The sequence below is a fragment of the Stegodyphus dumicola genome, chromosome 6 (assembly GCF_044657685.1).
Source record: "Stegodyphus dumicola isolate Sdum_Otavi_A_Nest chromosome 6, ASM4465768v1".
Classification (NCBI taxonomy): Eukaryota; Metazoa; Arthropoda; class Arachnida; order Araneae; family Eresidae; genus Stegodyphus; species Stegodyphus dumicola.
Genome location: NC_140773.1, coordinates 174,127,095 through 174,147,322, shown reverse-complemented (window position 1 = coordinate 174,147,322; position 20,228 = coordinate 174,127,095). Strand labels below are relative to the sequence as shown.

At 30.9% G+C, this 20,228-nt stretch overlaps 1 protein-coding gene across 2 annotated transcripts in view; it reads right to left on the bottom strand.

The window, feature by feature from the left end:
- The window catches only part of LOC118182617 (ribonuclease H2 subunit A), an 83,804-nt gene that overhangs the window by 19,818 nt on the left and 43,758 nt on the right, over window positions 1–20,228 (bottom strand). For both annotated transcript variants that reach the window (XM_035351989.2, XM_035351988.2), the window contains one exon: window positions 8,598–8,735. In XM_035351989.2, coding sequence (XP_035207880.1) covers window positions 8,598–8,735 — 138 coding nt within the window. The remainder of the gene's footprint in view (window positions 1–8,597; window positions 8,736–20,228) is intronic.

Below are 20,228 nucleotides of genomic sequence, written 5' to 3'. Positions count from 1 at the left end.
CACTGAAGTGTAAACAACAAATTTTCTTTGTGCTCTATCCATGACAACCTTCGTACCAATAAAACAAAATTTGTAGGAAGCGCTTCTTTTTTATTTTAATTTGAAGAAAAGTGCAGCTGATCGATATTGATTGCTGTGTTCAGTATATGGAGAACATGCTCCATCAATAAAAATGAGAGTACTGGTTCCATTAAAAGTGGCGATTTTGAAATTGTACCTAGATTCATGCCAAACTCAAAAGAAGCTTGCCAAAACTTTGGGAGTGACTCAACAAGCGATTTCAAAGCATCTCAATGCCATGGATATGGTGCAAAAACAAGAAAATTGTTTTTGGTATGAACTCCAGCCAAGAGACATCAAATGTCGTTTTTCACATGTGGACAACCATTCCAATGGCAAAAACGGAAGGAGTTTTTTGCATCAAATCATGACGGGGGACGAAAAACGGATCTACTACAACAACCCAAAGCACGGAAAATCATGAGGTAAGCATGCATCAACTTCAAGGGCCAAACTAAATATTCATGGCAAGAAGCTAATGCTGTGCATATGGTGGAATCAGCTCAGAGTGATCTATTATGAACTACTTTAGCTTATTACAAACAACAGTTGATGCAACTGAGCTGAGCATTGAAGGTCATATGCCTCCAATATGCCAAAAGACATGACAAAGTGATCTTTTAGCATGACAACACTTGCCCACATGCTGCAAAAGTCATCAAGGAAACTTTGGAGGCGCTTCAATGGCATGCCCTACCCCAACCGCCGCATTCACCAGACATTGCTCCTTCTGACTTACACTTGTTCTGGTCGATGACTCATGACTTGCCGAGCAGCACTTCTCTTCATACAAAGAAGCAAAAAATTGGATTGGTTCTTGGATCGCCTCAAAGGACGAGAAATTTTTTAAACATGGAATCCATATGCTCTCTGAAAGATGGGGCAAAGTTGTATATTAACGATGAACAGTACTTTGAATAAAATACATTCTTCGAATTTCTATGAATAAAGCTTCAAAGTTACCCCTCCCCAAAACTTATTTGTACACCCAAGATGCTCTATAAATCATTTTATATACATACACTAAGGTAAAAAATTAAACTTTTACATTAGTCCTACAGCAAGAAATTTCAAAATAGAAAGTGTGCTCTGACTGTAAAACAGTTGTATAAATATAATAAATTTCAGAAACTGTATTTACTATGATTTAGGGCTTTACAATTTTAATATTTATGACAAAGATTTCAGAAGGCGTCTTGGCATAATGGAATATTAATCCTAAATTCCATATCACCCATATATTTAAGTCAAAATATTTAACAATTAGCTAATAATAACTTAGCAACAACTGAAAAACATTTATTTGATTTGGCCACTAATCAACTTGTACGCTGACTGTCTAATTAGAGCATTACCAACTGGCACATTGAAAATGATTACATTCCTCTCACTGAGCTAGGTACAAAACTGTTTTGCATTTCTTTTTTCTTAAATAGATCTATCTCTTTAGTAGATTATTGTATAGGTAACAGACATTCTCTTACTTTCGGCTGAGCGGTAAAGTCGCCAAACACTGATAGTTCTGACATGGGTTCATTTCCAGTCAAACTGGCTGGCTGCATGGGCATTTCCGTGGTTTTCCCCATGTGTAACGTGTATACGAGCAGTTTCCCTTAAAAACTCCTCCACGAAGGCATTCCTCCTTTTAGGCAGATATTATGCTTATGCTTTACCTTAGCAAGTATGTTTTACCTTAGTCAAATAAGCAAAACATACTGTTGCTTGAAAAAAAAAAGATTGCAGTCGAAATTATTCACGATAAATACAAACATAATATTTTTTACTGTGGGAAAAATTTATTTTTGTGTAAAATTCTGAATGCTTGAATTTTTACAACACACAGAAAAAGAGATAACCAGAAACTAAAAAAATATTCCTAATTTACTAGGATATATAAACAAAATAATCATTGTTAAATAGATTTTCAATACGAAAGTATTTTGAAAAAAAATTATTAATATATACTTCTATGTTGCACTTAGCTCGTGTTTTAAACTGAAAATGATGAAACATACTAGAGTTATTTGAATAAGAAGTGAAATGTTTCATGGAAGATTCTGAAAGGAAACCTGGCTCACAATTGTATTTCACAGTGAGAAATCCAGGAAAATCCTATGCAGCGAGGCTGTACGCCATGACTTGAATCCAGATCGAAGGATGAGATTCTGTGGTCTTATCCAGTCAGCCACCAGAAGGCCCAGTTTCGTAGAAAACTACAAGAACTGAATCATTGAGAATTTAATAATTTGCTATTATTTTGCATCAGCTAAATAATTTACATGTGACTTCGATTTAAAATTCTAACATAGCAAAGTCACATTTTCCTAAATACATATGGGCTAACCAACAGTCGAGCATTAGCACCCTCAGTACGTATTCAAGAGGTCCAGGTTCGAGTCCCAGTGAGGGCATTGCTCATTATTCACATCCTCAGCATCAAAAACCTAAGGCTCTAAAAATTGTCTTTTTGAAAACCATATCTGGCTTTATATATAAAATTTTACAAAAAGATTTAAAGAAAATTTAATCACTTATTCTTTAAATTTTCCTTTAGAAGAAAGTGTGTTTAAGGTGCTTCTCTTCAAGGTATGTTATTTAGATTATTTCTCATCTTCCTTGTAAAATATTTACAAACGAATAAAGCTTATATATTTGAGATTGCTTGATATTTAAACCCTGTATTTAATTATTTATTTTGAAACATCTATAAAAATCTGATGAAGACACCACATGACTTCCTCGCACGTCTAATAAATTAAACACATTTTTTAAACTTATTTCGTTTGAAAATGAGATATGATCTTTCACAGTATGAAAATGAGATATAATCTTCCATTTCAAAGTGCCATTTTGGCACTGCCGATTGCAATAAAAAAGGGAAGTGCACAACTAGATGTTATAGGAATATCATATAGAAATTTCCAACATTCTACGGCTAACCGTTTTCGAGTTACACTATATACATGCATACATACGTCCTGACGCATCTTACGCTGAAACTTGTCATAAGACCCAAGTATAAAATTCGAGCTTTTTTATGAACCATTTTTTTTAAGTTATGCAACATACGTATGTATAAACATTTTGATAGAACTAATCAAAATGGATATTTCCCTTGAAATATGAAAATCGAAATTTTTTGCGATTACAATGCTTTATTTATTTCGCACACGTCAAAACGGTATCAAATATAACTAACTACTAAAAAATTTACGATGCAATCTAAAGTATTATTTAAATTTAACAGTTTAATCTGGAATAAACTTAAAATATTTGAAAATTAAATATAAATATAATATTAAAATAAGTTGCAAAAAATTTCTCACAGGAAATGTCTGTAAAGAATGCAAGATTAATTTTTCATCATTATTGAAGCAATTCCCTAAAGAAACTGAAAATTTAAAGCATTTTACACATTTTCTATTATTGATGCATATTGATTAACTTTCTGTATTTGGCACATACCTTTATTAAGCTACGAGTATGCAAACTATAAAGTAGCCAAATGGGAGAGAAAATATCATTCTAGCAACCAATCATGTGCTGAAGATACCATAGGGAGAAAACTAATTTCACTCACTAAATTCAAGGGAGGGAAGAATTACCTTAATTATATCCACACGTAGGGGCACCTGCTCTTCAAGTAGTTTGAGTCAAAATACTAGCCGTTTTTGCAAAAAACCAGTCAAGTACACACGGTTTTTTTTAATGCCATTTCCTGAAAAAGCCCAGCCGGTCTGGGGGTTAATATCAAATGAAAAGCTGTAAGAATGAATTTCAAACTTCTGTAATAAGCAGCTCCCTCAAAACCAGGAGACAAACAGATTATATCCAACATGGTAATTGACTGCTATGAAGACAGTTTTGTGGATTTTTAATTCAGATTCTAAGTAAGTTATTAGAACCATTGGTTCATTGGAAGTCCTCCACAGTTTTCGAACAGACTTATTAGTTTCTTTCCTCTTACTTTATTTATGGAACTGCATCAGTTATTTAAAACAGGAAACAGTTTTTATCCTGTTTTAATGCTTAAAACTTTATACTATTGCATTTTAGCCAGTAAGCACTCACAACAGACACTGATAGCAGAAGTAGTTTACCCTGATAACAGAAGTAGTTTACCCTGATAGCTAATTAACCCTGATAGCTGATTACATTCTTAATGTATAACACAGGATCTGTAACAGTAGCAAGAATATTCTGGGAAGAACTCGGGTTAAATTATGAACTTTATTAAGTGGTGCAAGTCCATTATGCTTTTCTCCATTACATTTATTTAATTTTTTTCTGTGCTACAGAGGCCTGTAGTCAAAACATATTCTAAGACAGCAGACAAAGAATGGTTATTCTTAGAGAAATTATTCTAGATAAGAAAAAGTTTCCTTATTGCCATTGCCAACTGTATCATTTCATCCAGTATCAAGAGAAAGTCATGAGAAAAGAAACAAGAAAAACTGTACCAAAAAATTCATGATATGGCTTTAGCAAAAAAGTACCTTAATTTATTTCAATTTTGGCTTCTTCTTTTAAAATGGTTCTCTGGTGAACACACACTACACTTCATCACTTTTCCCATCCCTCAAAAATGCTGCAAAAATCTTTCTGTATTCTTTTCTGCTGAGAATCATTTGTAATTCTTTGTTGAATGTCAGAGCTTCATAACATTTTTCCTTGGAATGGAATTCTTGACAAGTTTTAGTCTTTAATTTTGAAAATAAAATAAAATAAGGAGCTAGTTCGGCTATGTAATGATGGTGCTATTTATGTTATTATTTGTCGAAAAATATATGTTTTTAGAAAGATTTGTGGGTGGCCTTATTGTCATGTAGGAACCAGTTATGGTTGTGGAAGAATATTAATCTTCAGCAGTCTATCAAGGTCTTCAGAATATAACAATTAAAGTCAATGTTACAGTGAAAGAGTTGACTGATTAGAAGGAACAAACTTGCCATAGTTTATTTGACTTTGAGGACAGTGAGCGAGGACTATCGCTCTGTTTATGGATCTTGATGGAAAATCCAATTATTATCAACCACTATGATCTCTTGCTGTAATTTATTTTTGGCATTTTCAAAAATAAATAATTAAAATTTGTGACTTGCCTACTACAGAACAGGAAGCAATGGATTATTTTCAAAGTTATGTGATCTGATCAAAAAAAAAAAAGTATACAACAACGGGTACCATATGGTCAGCTGAATATGGCCGACAAAACAATAATAGACTGAAGCTATTATCTGTGGGAAATTAGTATTCATAATTCTTCAAACAAAATTTCTAGTAAAATCTGAAGACCTAACAAAATAGCAGAAACCAACGAAAGCCTTTTTCTGAAGCCGGCTGGGTAATGATTGTTTATCAAATAAAAAGGCGCCCGTTCCTTTTGAATTCCATAGAAACAACTGAAGCAACTTCAGCAGGATCTCTGCCGATTATCATGTCTTGATGAGAGGCAACTTTCATGGTCAACTGGATAATGCAGAAGTACCTAAAATTTATATCATTGCTGAAATTCTCAAGAAGCTTAAGATGCATGTTCATGCAGTGTTAATCATTAGCCAAAATTAGAGAAAAAAATTTCATTTCAATGTGGCACATGTTCAGATTTTCTGTTAAAAATCCTCTATGACTTACTCTAATGGCTTCTGTGAGTTCATGGATTTTTTAAGTGTCAATTTACATACATAAGTTTTCAGTTTTTTAACATTTTCAGTAATTTCATCATCCTGTATGTTTGTTACCTTCAAATGAAACTGAAATGTAAGTGCCCTTCAAAAATGTCTAAATAATTAAAATCAATAAGCTATACAAAGCATTTCAAGAGTTTTGTTAATAGATTTACCAAGCTCTTTGCAAAATTTGGTGCAAAAATGTGACACAATTTTGTTATCCATTGCTCACAAAATAAATCAAGAAGTCAAAAAAGTTCATATACCTCAATATTAAAAGTAGAAATAAGCAGAAAAATTGCAGAATTGTAACTTGATCTAACTTTTGCCTTTTCATTCAACGAGATGGATGTGATAATAACTACTTTCTAATTGCACCTCATAGCATTCTTACAGAATTATTAGATTTGCTATTGAGTATAACAAAATTACGACCAACTGCACAGAAGAAAATATCACACTCACACTACCCCCCTCGCCCAAAAATTCAGTTTCGATAATCTTTTGCAGTTTCTGTTACTGATGCTAAGTAAATTGTAACTGCTTCAGCATACCTCGAAAGGCCACACTAACAAATTTAGTATCAAAATTTTGATGTCTCACCTTTGGCAATTCTCTGACTTGAAAAAGAAATTAAACTAGATCAGTACATTTTTCTTGACGTTGATGTAGATCATTTTCATCAATCTACAGCAAAAAACAGTCTTACGCTTTAAGTTTTCCAATATACATATTTTAATGTGAAAAACCATCTTTCATACCGTAGCAATGTAAAGATGGATAAACTTGCACAGCTCTTTGGTATAAAATACATGAAAAATCAGCCCTGTCTTTGCGAGGATTCTAACTTCAGGTTGCTAGATGAACACGCCACCAATTACACCATATTTTTTTAAAATTACAATCGTAAGAAATCAACTGCTCTCAGGATTTGAATTCCAGATTGCTAGCTAGATGTATTACCAATTACACCATGACAGCATGAAATGCAGGAAGGCAAAAATTTCTTATATGTCACCTCATTTAAAAGGTGAAAATGCAGAGAGAAGACTAAACAGTCAAATCAGATATTGCTGAAGTATCAGCTGTCACATTTTAATTCCATGCCACTTTAGAAACATTACAATTTTTAGAACTATAAATGTGAGAAATCAAATTTGCAGGAACTGCAAAGCGAAAGCATGAATCATTGTCACACAAGAAAATTGTTTGCTTCAAAGTTCAAAAGTATAAGTAACAGAAAATGTCTCCGTCTTATTTTCCCTCCAAATTATACAACCATCATTCAGCCAGTGGATATCAAACTGCTGTGCGAGCTGAAATGAAGCTATGAAATAGCCTTTTTAAGATCTGAAAGTTTCCGGACAGTGACAAGATCATTCAAAAATTTTTTAAATACTTTCACATAAAAATCTGTGTGGAGGTCAAGGGAGGATGTGTCTGCAGATATTTTGAAAAATGCTTAGCATAATTTATGGCCAGCTACTATATTTTCTGATGATGATATGTGTGAATTTCAAATCCTTTGGATATCACAAGTGAAATGTGAAATTTTGCAACTTATGGAATTAGTGAACAAAATGTGGAAAACTGATAACAAATAAAGATGATATAATAGAAGTTTTGATTGTGATGACAATGCTCCAGTAGTCAATCAGCTAACAAATAATGAAATCTTTAGTATAGTTTTAAATCCAGAAAATGCCAATTCTGATAGTGAAGAAAGTGGGAAGGAGGTTGCTGAGAATTAAAAGATTTTGATTGAGAGTTTAAATGGAATTCTCGACAAGTCTTGAACAACAGAGCTTTTAAACTGAACAGGAAAATATACCTAGAGTTGTTTTTAATAAATTTTGATTAAGGTCATAAAAAGTTTAATTTTTCATATTTTTAATTTTATAATTTCTATATTATCTTATTAGATTTAAACTAATGATCTAAAATCCAGAAATGTCCAAATTTTGGAATTCGCAAAGTCCCAATGATTTTGGATCTCAAATTCTGTATTTGTATACATAGTTTCTGTGTAAATAAATTATTAGATCATGAAAAATATGATTATTCTTTATAAAAAGCACTTTCATATTGGAGTTAAAAAGAGTAACATATAATCGTATGTTTTACTTTACACAAAAGAACAACACATAATAATTAGAAAGTTAAATTACTATCTGTCTTTTCCACATTTTGAGAGCCAACATAAAAATGGATTACAAGAACTATATGACAGCTATATATGCGAATATTTTTTAATAGATAGAAACTTTTTTAAAACACATGTAATTAAAATGCTGCAAATACATCTTTCCAAATTCCTGTAATGGGCAAAACTCCACAGGGATAAGAATGATTAAAAAAAATTCTCACTGTCTGAGGTCAAATGAAGTGACATTACTTTGAATTCATTCAGAACTAGATGTTCAAAGCTGTGTTGGCAAAAGCATAAATGAGTGCAAAATACAGCCTTGCAGTCTTATGACTGTATATATGACTGATAATGAGTTTCTAGGAAAGATCGGAAAAACATTGATAATTCTGAATATTAAATGATGGCAAAAATAAAATTAATTTTCACTGACACTGATTATTTAGCAAATATTAGTCTACTTATATCTCACTCACAAATTTATTTTTTAAACAAAAAGTGGTATGATGCTTAGAGCTCCATTCTTCTTAACAGATTAGCTCACAATCCAAAACGATCAGGAATTTATGATCATTTCTAGGCGAAGAACACCTCATTTATGTCTAATTTCTGCAGACATTGTAACTGCAGAAAACTGTTGTGGGTCTCTCTTAAAAAAAAAAAAAAAAAAAAAAAAAAATAAATAAATAAATAAATAAATAAATATTAAAAGGAGATTTTACTTTAGCACATATACTTGCAGCGCTAACAACAGGATAGGTTGCATCTGCCTGTTTTGCAACAGTGATTTTCAAGTCAGGGAATATGCTGGATAATTTTGATTGATACTTCTCTGGTTGGCCAACAGTGTCAACATATACCTGAAATTAGATACCACAAATTTATAAATTATTAGAAAATTACTCTTGAATTACTTGAAATATTTATTTAAAAAATATTATATGGATAACTTGTAATATTACTGGGTTTTATATTAACTTATTTTATGATGTACTGTATTTATTTGCATGTTGTCCTCTCTCTCTACTAAGTTTACTGCTTGTAGACAGAGAGTGGAAAAATTTGTGGTTAAAGGACTGATCAATTTCAGTAATACTCTTTTTACTTACACAAAATAATTTTCTATTTGTGCATCCTTTAAAATTGTTATTATAACTCAGAACTTTCCAAACCACACGCTGAAAACCATATGGTAGGGGGGGAATTAACGAGGAAGAGAAATATGCAAGTAAATATGGTATATATTAAATACGGAGAACTTACAGCTATAATATTTATTAACTCTTTAATGGTTTGACTCAGATTATCTTGTTCTTTTATGTAGGCTCCTTAATGGTTCGTCATGGAAAATTGTCATTTTAAATATACCCTCGAAATTGGTCTCGCCAGTATTTTTGTCAAAATTAAAAGGACGTCGAGAATGCTAACCCAGATTTTTGTCTTACTCTCACCCCCAAATGCCTAAGGAGACAAGTGTCCCTCCAACCATGACGGCAATACGCAATGACCCTCAATAGCGCAGGAAGAACTCTTCTTGATGTTTTATAATAAAGGCCTTACACTGGTTCTTAGGAAACAATAAATTTTTTACCAGTTACAAAGTGAATAGAAGAGGAATTAAGAATTTTTTTAAAGTTGTTTAACAAATAAAAAAAGAAAAGATTTTTATAGAATAAGCTTTTATTTATAACTCACAAAATGATTGATAAATTAAAAAGAGAAAAGTAATTGATACTATTCTGTAATCAGGAGGGATTCAAGAATGTATGTATGCATGTGGGTATTTGTCTCATTGGCATATACGTGTAAATACATACATATGTTTATACATATAATACATGAACACATTCATTCATATATACATGCAATACATTTTTTAATCCGGTCTCGATAACAAAAGAGTACCGTAATTTATTATAGATTAATAGGAACAAGAGATTAAATAATATTTTTTACAAAATTCATTTACAAATTTGTAACATCAATAATAATAATAATAATAATAATAATAATAAAATGGGGGCCCTAGATATATTTATAAAGACTTGTATTTTTGACATTGCGATTCAACTATTTGATTTCGTTATTCAAGTGCCTACACTTTTATGATTCATGATATAGATCACACATGAATATTGTAATGAGGTTTAATTAATCTTTTGTTCCCATTAAAATATGCCATAAATTATTTTTTGCTTTTAAAGAATTTTATAAATTTTGAATAAAAGCTTATTTTATAAATACTTTTTAAAAAAATTTTCTTTTTAGTCTTAATAACATGTTTTCAATGAAACTTTTCAATTGAAAAATTATTTTTCAACAATGAATAATAATTTTTTTTAACTTCCAATAATTCTCTCATCTCAAATAATCGAAAACATTTCCTGACTTTCAATAATTCATCTAGAACTCAGAAGTTACTTTAAAAATTTCTTACAAATTTTATTTAAAAGAATATTTTATGTTGGAGCAAACATTAAAATTTTGAGACTTTTGTTTTGTAAATGAAAATATGTGCAAAAAATCATGTCAACATTAAATTAAAAAAAAAAAAAAAAAAAAGGAATTTTATAAAACTCGTTTTACCACATTGTTTTATCATTTGCAATCAATATGTTTACAAAATTTGAACTCGATAGCTTATCAGGAAGTAGTTTAAAAATCTTTGATAACCTTCTGTTCATAGTGACAAATACCATGAGTGAACTAAATATGTGCTATTTCTATGCAGAAATATTTGTTCTGTTTGAAAGCGGTCATCAGAAGAATTTTCGAATATTTTTAATTACTTGAGTTATATAACTACTTGCTCATGAGAATTGCTGACAGTTTGTTATAATTAGCTTTTTTAAAACATTTTTTTGCCTCTCCCACACTGAATGATCTTATCACCATTCTGATGAATGGAAAGTTATGAAAACCAAACAGCACCAGTCTATGTACAATGACAAGGCCATCCAAACTATGTACAATGACAAGGTTATTCAAACTAGTATGTACAATGACCATCATAGGAAATATTTTATTTTTAGTGCACCTAAACGGCGCACCCGCTGAAAATTTAAGTTTTAAAGACGTAAACGCTGCGGCGTTTCTTCCGGAATATTCTTCTTCTTCTTCTGTTAAGTATATCGAATAAGTGTACTTCATTTATTTATTTATTTCACTTATTTTTTTTTTGTTGAAATTATCTTGCATTAGTATGTAGAAACACTAGGATTTTTTTTAAAGCAGGAAACATGAAAAATTTGCAATGCCCTCGCTGGGACTCAAAACACGGACCTTTCAATGACGCGTTGAGTGTGCTGACCAGTACACCATGAAGGCATACTAAGAAGGTGGAAGAAATGCTTTATATAATCCCCCTTTTAATGGGCGATTGGGGATTAGGGGAGCCAATCACCAAATCCCAGTGGTAAAGAATCATCACCTACCACCTTTTTTTAGTTCGGGCACCACTGTAGAGACACTAAAATTTTTTTTAAAGCAGGAGACATGAAAAATTTGCAATGTCATCACCAGGACTTGAATGCCGGACATCTCGAATATGCATTGAGTGTGCTGACCATTACACTATGAAGGCATGCTAAGAAGGTGGCAGAAATATCTTATAAGTATACTTCTTTATTTTCAAATTTAGATTTACAAATATAGTCTGAACTTCCGAACCACCATTACTTAGCTTTTGGCAGTTAATGGTTATACTTTGTGAAATAGCTAAAAATCCTGTTTGGTTCATACCCCTAGTCAGGAAATATCTCCATGACACACTACTACTGCTTCTATACAGATGTTGAAATACAGCTTCAATTAGTGCTAAATTTGATTTGTAGTAATATTAAAATATTTAGTAATCCAGGAAAACTGATCACTAGGAATAAATTCAATACATCACTAAAATTCATCTTTGTGTCCATGTATTCATACTGTGGATTTTTTGCACAGTGATATTTACGACCAGAAGAGGGAAGAAACATTTTTACTAGTATTAGAAAAACTGAACAAAGCACTTCAGTGTTTGACATTTATGAGTGACTCTGCTATCCTAAAATCTTAACTGCTACAAGGACCAGCAGGCAAATTATCTTCGCATGTTGGCTAGATTTCAAATGGAAATGCAAAACATGCCTTTTTTGAGGGGAAGCAAGGAAGAAGCATGGAGATATTTTCGCATTCCTAATCCTAAGAAAGTAGACAGATATCTGCATATTATTTCACCTGCCATCATGAAATAATAAAAAATCAGTACCAGAAAAGTAAGGTTGAAAAACAAATTTGTTAACATAAATAGAAATTATTTTGAAAGCTGTACAAACAGGAAGATAAAACCCCAAAACATTATTTTTTCGCTGGAGCAAAAAGTGTAAAAATTCAGCGATGTACTTGAATACTTCCTTTTGAATTAATGTGTAAATACCATTTTGACTTAACATATTTAGAAAGTATATAATATATATTGTGCAAATTTGGCTTTTTAAAAATTTGATCCTTTAATAAGTGTGGATAAGGTCACTGAATCAAATGCATCTTGTTTTCACAAAATATCATTTAAACTTTTATTTTAATGTTTCTTTTTAAATCATTTTTTAAGATTTCTTATTATCCTTTACCAAAATCAACAACCATCAATTTTTAGAATCTATTTTAAAAATTTGCATTGTGTCAATAGTATTTTATGTTAACATATTTAGTTACGTGCATAAATTATACAGTTATCAGAATGGGCTTTTGTGTACTTGATGCTTTAGTACAGTTACTGAATCAAATATGCTTTTCTCTTTGTAAAATATCTTTTAAATATTGATTATAAAGTTTATTTTTTCTTAAAACCATGTTTTCAAGAAATGGAATGTATTTATCTTACAATAAAAAAAAAAAAAAAAAAAAAAAAAATGTTATGCAGCCAGTTTATTAAATCACCATGAACAGACATCGCGGAGGAGGGAAGCCTTTAATCCAAAAATATGACATGCCATGTTGGAAATTCTTTCATCACATTTATGTACATACTTTATAAGTACTTTAAGTTTTACTAACATTTACTTTATTTTAAAACTTTACTGTCCCCTCTTGTTTTCCACTTACCAGAATAAATGCGATTAGTTTTAGTATGCAAAGTGAGCTTGCAAACTGTTAAGTATTTAAGTTGTGACTTTTAGCCAAGAACGAGTTAGAGAGAAAGACTTCATGCGCACTTTCCAGTCAGTTGCTATCCCCTTTAAGGCCAAAATTTAATCCTCTTGATACTAAAGGCGTATTGTTGTTTTCCCGCATTCTGCGTACTACAAACATAAAGACTAAAAGGCCAATCTTTGCGTTACTAATCTTTGTAAAGTATTTGAGTTTACAAATACTTTGTATTTGAGTATATAGTATTTGAGTTTAGCTCTTATTTTAATCTAATTAGTTTTAGTTCTTATTTTTATGTTTAACACCATAAATACTGGTCTTTGTACGGGAACAGCTGTAAAACTGTGAAGAATAAAGAGTAGTCAAACCCTTCCCATTAGTCTTGTATCTTCTGCACTTGAACGAACATAGTTTAAAGTAAACTGCCTGTTCCTGCTCAGACTCCAGCATGTTTGCCAAAGCAATTAGAAGAAATAGTAGTCCTGATAACTTATGTTACTTTTATTTCTCATTTGACAAATTACAACATTTTTTCAAATTTCTCAAATATGAAATTTATTTTTTCTTTTTTATAGATGGAGTAGGTACATTATTATTTAAAAAGTGTTAATTCAGTTATTTCAATTTAACAATGCACCAATCGTGGAGGGAATAGAACTGTTGTACACTGGTATAATTTGTCCAGAGTTTGTATCTGAGCAAACGAGCTAGCTATAGACCACGAGCAGCCAAATTCGTATAAACAGAAACCACATGTTAGAATTCAGGAAAATGAAGAATCCCAAGCAGATTTACTGTCAGCTACAATGAGATACACAAAGCAATAATTTAAAATTTCGCACACTGTATTTGAGCATTCTTTTTACCAGATAGAAATCCAAACAGATTTTTTTTTAAAAGAAATATAATTTTGATTCTAATTACGCTAATTTCAAAAATAGCAAATTAAGAAATTCTTCATTCTTGTGAAGAAAAAAAAAGTGACCTGAAAAACAGAATTAATGATTTTCCTTCAATCTGAACTCTGAAAAAAATAAGAAGGGAAAGAGGGGCTTTGTGGAGAAGCTGTATTCAGTATACTAAATTTATTTAAAATAAGCTGTCAGCTTTTCGTAAAGTTTTTGTACAAACAAATAGTAGTTTAGTTTTTGAATGTAACTAACATGCCAGCCAGCAGAAGCACATAGAGATAAATCCTCATCCTATATCATTCTTAATTAATTCATTAAATGCAGATTGGATCATCAGATATGTTTTGCTTCTTCCAGTGCTGATTACAACTAAACACAGTCGTACAGCTATTCAGTAACATTTGAACTATATCTTCAACATTACCTGTTACTAAAATGTATTTGTCTTTTAAAGTCTTTGATCTATTCTAAAAATAGTACCATTAGAAGTTTCATAACATTTTTGTACATATAATTTTAAAAAGTAAAACTGTTTAAAATACATATTGTTTAACAATTTATCTATCATTTGGAATAATATTTCAAAAATAAAACTCGTGTTTGTTATGTTACGACCCAAGCTGCTTTTAATGAGACAAACAGCCATAGTTAGATAATGCTAGGATTATACTTTGATGTTTTGCTATCTTAATAAAAATCATTAGGATACTTACCCTGGTAATTATAAACTGCATTTACCTCTACAGAAGTATGATTAATATACTTATATCACAGAATATATGCTTGTATTTTTCTGACAAATTTTACCAAGATGCCAATTTTCAGTTCATATACAAGTCATAAATTCCCTAGCTAGATTCTATTTTTATGTAAATAGATGCATACAGCATAAAATGAATTCATTGTTTATCTTTTTTTAAAATTTAATTCCTTTAGATATAATTTTTAATGGTAAAAATGTTCTGCTAAGTTATATTATGATATAAAAATATTACGACTTTTGGAGTTTCCTTTTTAATGATGAGTTGAGTTATTAAAACATTTTTACTGTATTTTCTCATCCATATAAGTTAGTAAAATACTTTAAGTAAGTTACATGGTTTAAGCTAAATTCTTTAAGAAGCAAAAAATAATTTTTAGATGTAACAGTATTCTTGTTTATCGCTTGTTTTATTTTTATAACTAAATATAAAACAATAATATATAACTTTTTATAACTAAAAATAAAACAAGGGACTGGTATTTAATATTTATTTATTTATTAAATTACAAATACTTGGCTATTGGTACTTAAGACATAACCTTTCCATAGTCCATATTAATACTTTTCTATTGGTCATTGAAATTATGTTAAGGTCCTAAAAGAATTCATATATGGTAATCACATGATTAAATACAACTGCAGGGCTGCTAATAATGACAAATTTTAAATGAAAATTGATAAACAGAAAATTATTAAAATTGACTATATTTATTTTTATAATCTAAGTTGTTTCAATAGTTTCCTGAAATACTGCAATGTAGTAATATAATATGTAAGTCCGAGTATCTCGATTTTAAATTTAGTCACATACGAGGAAAGATATTTTGAAAGTTTAAAAAATATATATATTTATTTAACTCGAACTGCAAGAATCAAAACTGATTCTCATATGTTGTTTTCTACATTTAATCTAAAAAATGTGGAAAAGTCAGAAAATAATGCTGTTGAATACAGAGAAATAACTTTTTTCCAGTCTATGTTAAGATTGCATCAAATTCATTTAAACTTCCACTTGAATTAGAAATGCAATCTCTCAAATAAATAAAGGAATAAACGTTTGGTTTAAAATCCCATATTGCTAGCAGCTGCATAATAGCTAAACTTAGCAAATTATTCTTAGAAAACTGCCAAAATTCTAGAAATTGCTTCTAAATCCCGAAAATCTTTCATTAGGAAGATTATTGTTTGTCTATTCCATGCTGAAAAGATCAAGCATTTCCAAGGATGAGTTTGACTGTTAACAAACAACTTGTAAAAAAAATTCATAACTAAATATATATATGTATACCAAATTTTACATAAATTGCTGAGGAATATAGTACTCTTATTGAAGATATATATGGATTTATAATGTCAAGAAAACTGAGTCAGTAAAAAAGGGGATTATTAATTTCACAAAATCAACTGGAATAACAATAAACAAATAGAGAAATAAAACTAAATCAAATAATGTAAAAAATTTTGTGTAATACAAAATAATTATCTTTCTTAAAATATTGCAAAATAAAACACATTGAATAATTGAAAATTTACAACAAGCATAGAAGCTAAAATACTAAAAAGATTTCAGAAAATTTGAAATTCAAATATTAATGAAAAAGGTCCACAAAATACCAAGGAAAGATATAAGGGAAACAAAACTAATGAAACAAGTAGTTCTTGCCATTCATTAGAGGGGGAGGTCATTTTATGGCACGTTAAGGGGAAGCGAACATACTGCCCTAGGCAGTCATTTCCTTCGAAGGGGCGAGCCTATGAATTGGTTAAGAATTCTCCCATTTGTATAAATAAAATTTAATAGAAGGAAATAAATGGACTGAAAGCTGCATGCTTAATATAATTAGAGAAATGTTATAAAAATCATATTAAAATATAATACAAGGTGTGTTCGAAAAGTTTGGTGAATTTTACCATAAAAAAAAAAAAAAGGAAACAAGCAAAATAGCTTTACTGGCCTTCAAAGTATTCGCCATTAGCAACAATACACTTTTGACATTGTGTGTACAATTGTTGGAAACTGTCTGCAAACGCTTCTTTCGGTATGGCTCGAAGCACCGTTGTCACACGTTGTTGGATCTCAGTAATGTCGGAAAAGTGTTGGCCTTTCGTTCTGAAAGGGTTTGTTCTGTTCCCTTTGAAGCGGGGAAACAGGAAGAAGTCCGCGGAAGCCAGATCTGGAGAATATGGAGGGTGATCAAAAACTGGAACCTGGTGCCTGTCTCCTTTCCGTCTGTAAAGCATTTAAACCACTCATAAACAAACTTTTTACTCACTGCTTCCTGACCGTAAACTTTCACTAACATGTCATGTGTCTCCGTCGCTGTTTGCCTAACTTGAAGCAAAACTTTATGTTTATGCGTTGCTCCATGTCACACTGACTGTGTTAAACTGCTCATAGCGTGCGCTTCCTCTTACCTGTCGTAAAATGGCCATTAGATGGCTCTAGATGACATTTCTCTCACTGCGTCTGCGTGAGTGCAAGATCCTAACCGGCGCGGTTTTTTAATTATGAGACCAATCACCGAACTTTTCGAACACACCTTGTATAAATTTAACAATCCAGATTTGAAGTCTTTAACTGTTTAACTATTCATCTTCAATTTACATTTTGAAGTACAAATATTTCAAAATAATGCAGCACAATTTGTTTACTAGTTCCATATCTGGGATGGTACATATCTATATACATAAATTTTTAACTCTTAATATAAAATCTGTAGAATAAAATTTTCTGGCAGTAAAATACTCAGCAATCAGTTAAGCACAAAATATTTCATAACTTTACTTGTAAAAATCGCAGATATACAAACAATTAACATTTTTAGGCAGTCAGTCACAAGCATAATAATGATTGCTATTTTACCTAATGAAGAACCATAAATTGCCAAAATAAGCAATTTTTGCTTTGAAATTGCTTCCTAAATGTGCAGAAAATAATTTGAGTTTTGGTTGGCAACATTCACTGAAAAGAGAATTAAATAAGTAAACTCATTCTCCAATATCTCAGGAAATTTTTTTATTAAAATGTAATGAGTGTTTCACTAATCTGATTATTTTATAGAGACCATATAAAAAGTTACATTTATATTTACCTCTTCCATCCATCACGTTAAGACTCTCTTCATAACATTCTCTATCTTATTTCTAACCTTGTGAGGGGATCGTTTATATAGGGTCATAGAAGAGTCCTGTATAGCATGTAAGAATTATGTTAATTTTATTAACAAATTTTATTAACATTAAATTTTGAGTTAAAGCTCCTTTTGTATCATTTCTGAATTTCAATTTACAACTTCCGGCCAGAATATAGTTTTAGAATCATGTTTGGATGCAAATTGAGGAAGAGCGGTATTTAACTGCGAAATTCTACTGTCTTAGTCAGAGGGAACCAGAGATTCAGGCTAGCATGTATCTGCCCTCTTAAGTTATTATTACGCGCGGCTGTACTTTAGGCCCTTAATAGCTTCACAGTCAATTAGCGTTAAGGGGCCAACTCCATTAGAATCTTGATAGCTTCGGCTACATCTTTTTAGTTAAGATTAGTTAAGTTTTAATTCTTAGTTCCTAAGTTCAAGCCTGAGTGTCGGCTTTATTGTAAAACTCCAAGACAGAGCTCTGTTAAACTTTAGTTGGAATAATAAAGGGTTATTTCACCCTTCTCACTTGTTGTTTCCTACCCCATGAACTCAAGCGATTATTCGCTTACTAGTTCTTAAGATTCTTCACATTTAACTGTAACTTGGAGGTACACAGTAGAGAATCTTACAAGTGTAACAAGTATTTATTAATATGTTTAAGTTACACATGGACATTACATTTAAGAAAATTACAGAGCAAGAGTCTGATACAACTTATCAGGTTAAACACTTGGCTTTTACTGAAGTATTTCTCTGGCTACTTACCAGAGGGCACCCTTGTTGCCACAGTTAGTCCAACAGTTTATGTTAAAGGATTGGTTACACCTTGCAATTAGGGCATTTCTAACAACACCATATTTACTCGATTGCGAACAGATCTTCTTTTGACTTTTTTCGTCATTCAAAAATTTCTTTCAGCTTAGAATCAGTATTATTAACCCCTTCTAGATCGTTTGTTGTATCTCACACATTCGATGTTTTTGTGCCTTTAAGGTCGGCGTCACATGCTATGCGACAGAGTGAAAAGTTCCACTGTTGAAACTGGATCCTTTGCTACTCATACGTCGCTTTAAATTCCGCAATTATTTCTGTATTTCTGAATATTGCTAAGAATTTGGGAAAAAAAAAAAAAAAACACCTCTGACCAAGAAGGAGTTAATATGCTAGTCATAGTTTCTTCAAAATTTTCAGAGTGAGATTTCCCGCCTTGAATATCTGTTATTGAATATCCGTGAAATATTTGTTAGAATTTCAACTAAAAACCATTCAATTAAAAAAATTTTTTTTTGGATTAAATAAACGATTTTGGTTTTGTGACAAGTGTCGTTTTTATGCTCTGTTGTCCACGGCAGGTTGTGAAGCTGCTTTAACGGTAAGACTGGAAAACCCATTTTCAAAAGCATTTTTATGTAATTTTAATGATTATTTTTGTGTAGAAATTTATACATATCAAAATAATAGAGTTAATAAATATAGTATCACATTAATTTTTTTTAAATCTAAAAGTTGGGTGAATTGCAGGGAAAACTGGTAATCAGTGGCCGGGATATTACATATCTGATCACCAGTAGGTCCATCAAAAACTGCTTACGGTCAAAAATATTTTGCATTTTTGAATTTAGGATAGAACATATATTCCTTTTCATCAATAAAAATAATCCTTTTTTTTTTGGTACACAAATTTGAAAAAAAAGAAAAAAAGGGGGGGAAAAAAAAATTCCGACCAAGAAGGGGTTAATATGCTCAGCATGTAAGTGTTCGCTGGCACTCGTGTAAAATATAATAATAGAATGCTACCTCTCCAACCAAACTCAAGAGCAACTAATTCAATTCCATTAATTCAAAACCTCACAAACACCACAGAAGAAATATTTATACTACAATCAAACAGTTCCCCAAAAATAATAAAAAATCAAGAGTTGAAATACATTTATGGCACCTAAAATCTTTTCAATTTATAATAATTATATTAAGTGGCTAGTACATTAAATTAAAGGGCATGTTGTAAAACTCCTGAAAATATTGACAATACCCTAAGTTAAGTCCCCATGTTTCCTACAGGCCTTATGGCTCAAACAACTGGAGTGACTAGACAAACCAATAATTAAAATAACTCAAAATAAACAAATGAAACATAAAATATACAAATCAAACACATTTATTAGATTCCAAGATTATCATAAATTCAGACTGATCAGTTCCCTACAAAATTAATCTTAAGATGTATTTTACACATTTCATTCCACTAAAAAAACATGCACTCATTATTCATGTTAATTGTATGTTTACTTTTACATTCCATAGCTCACAAATTTAGTTGGTGAAACAAATCTTTAATCCTTCATTTACAGACCTTAAAATAACTGCTCATTACTTACAATTTTCTAATTGTTTGGTTTACATATGTATCAA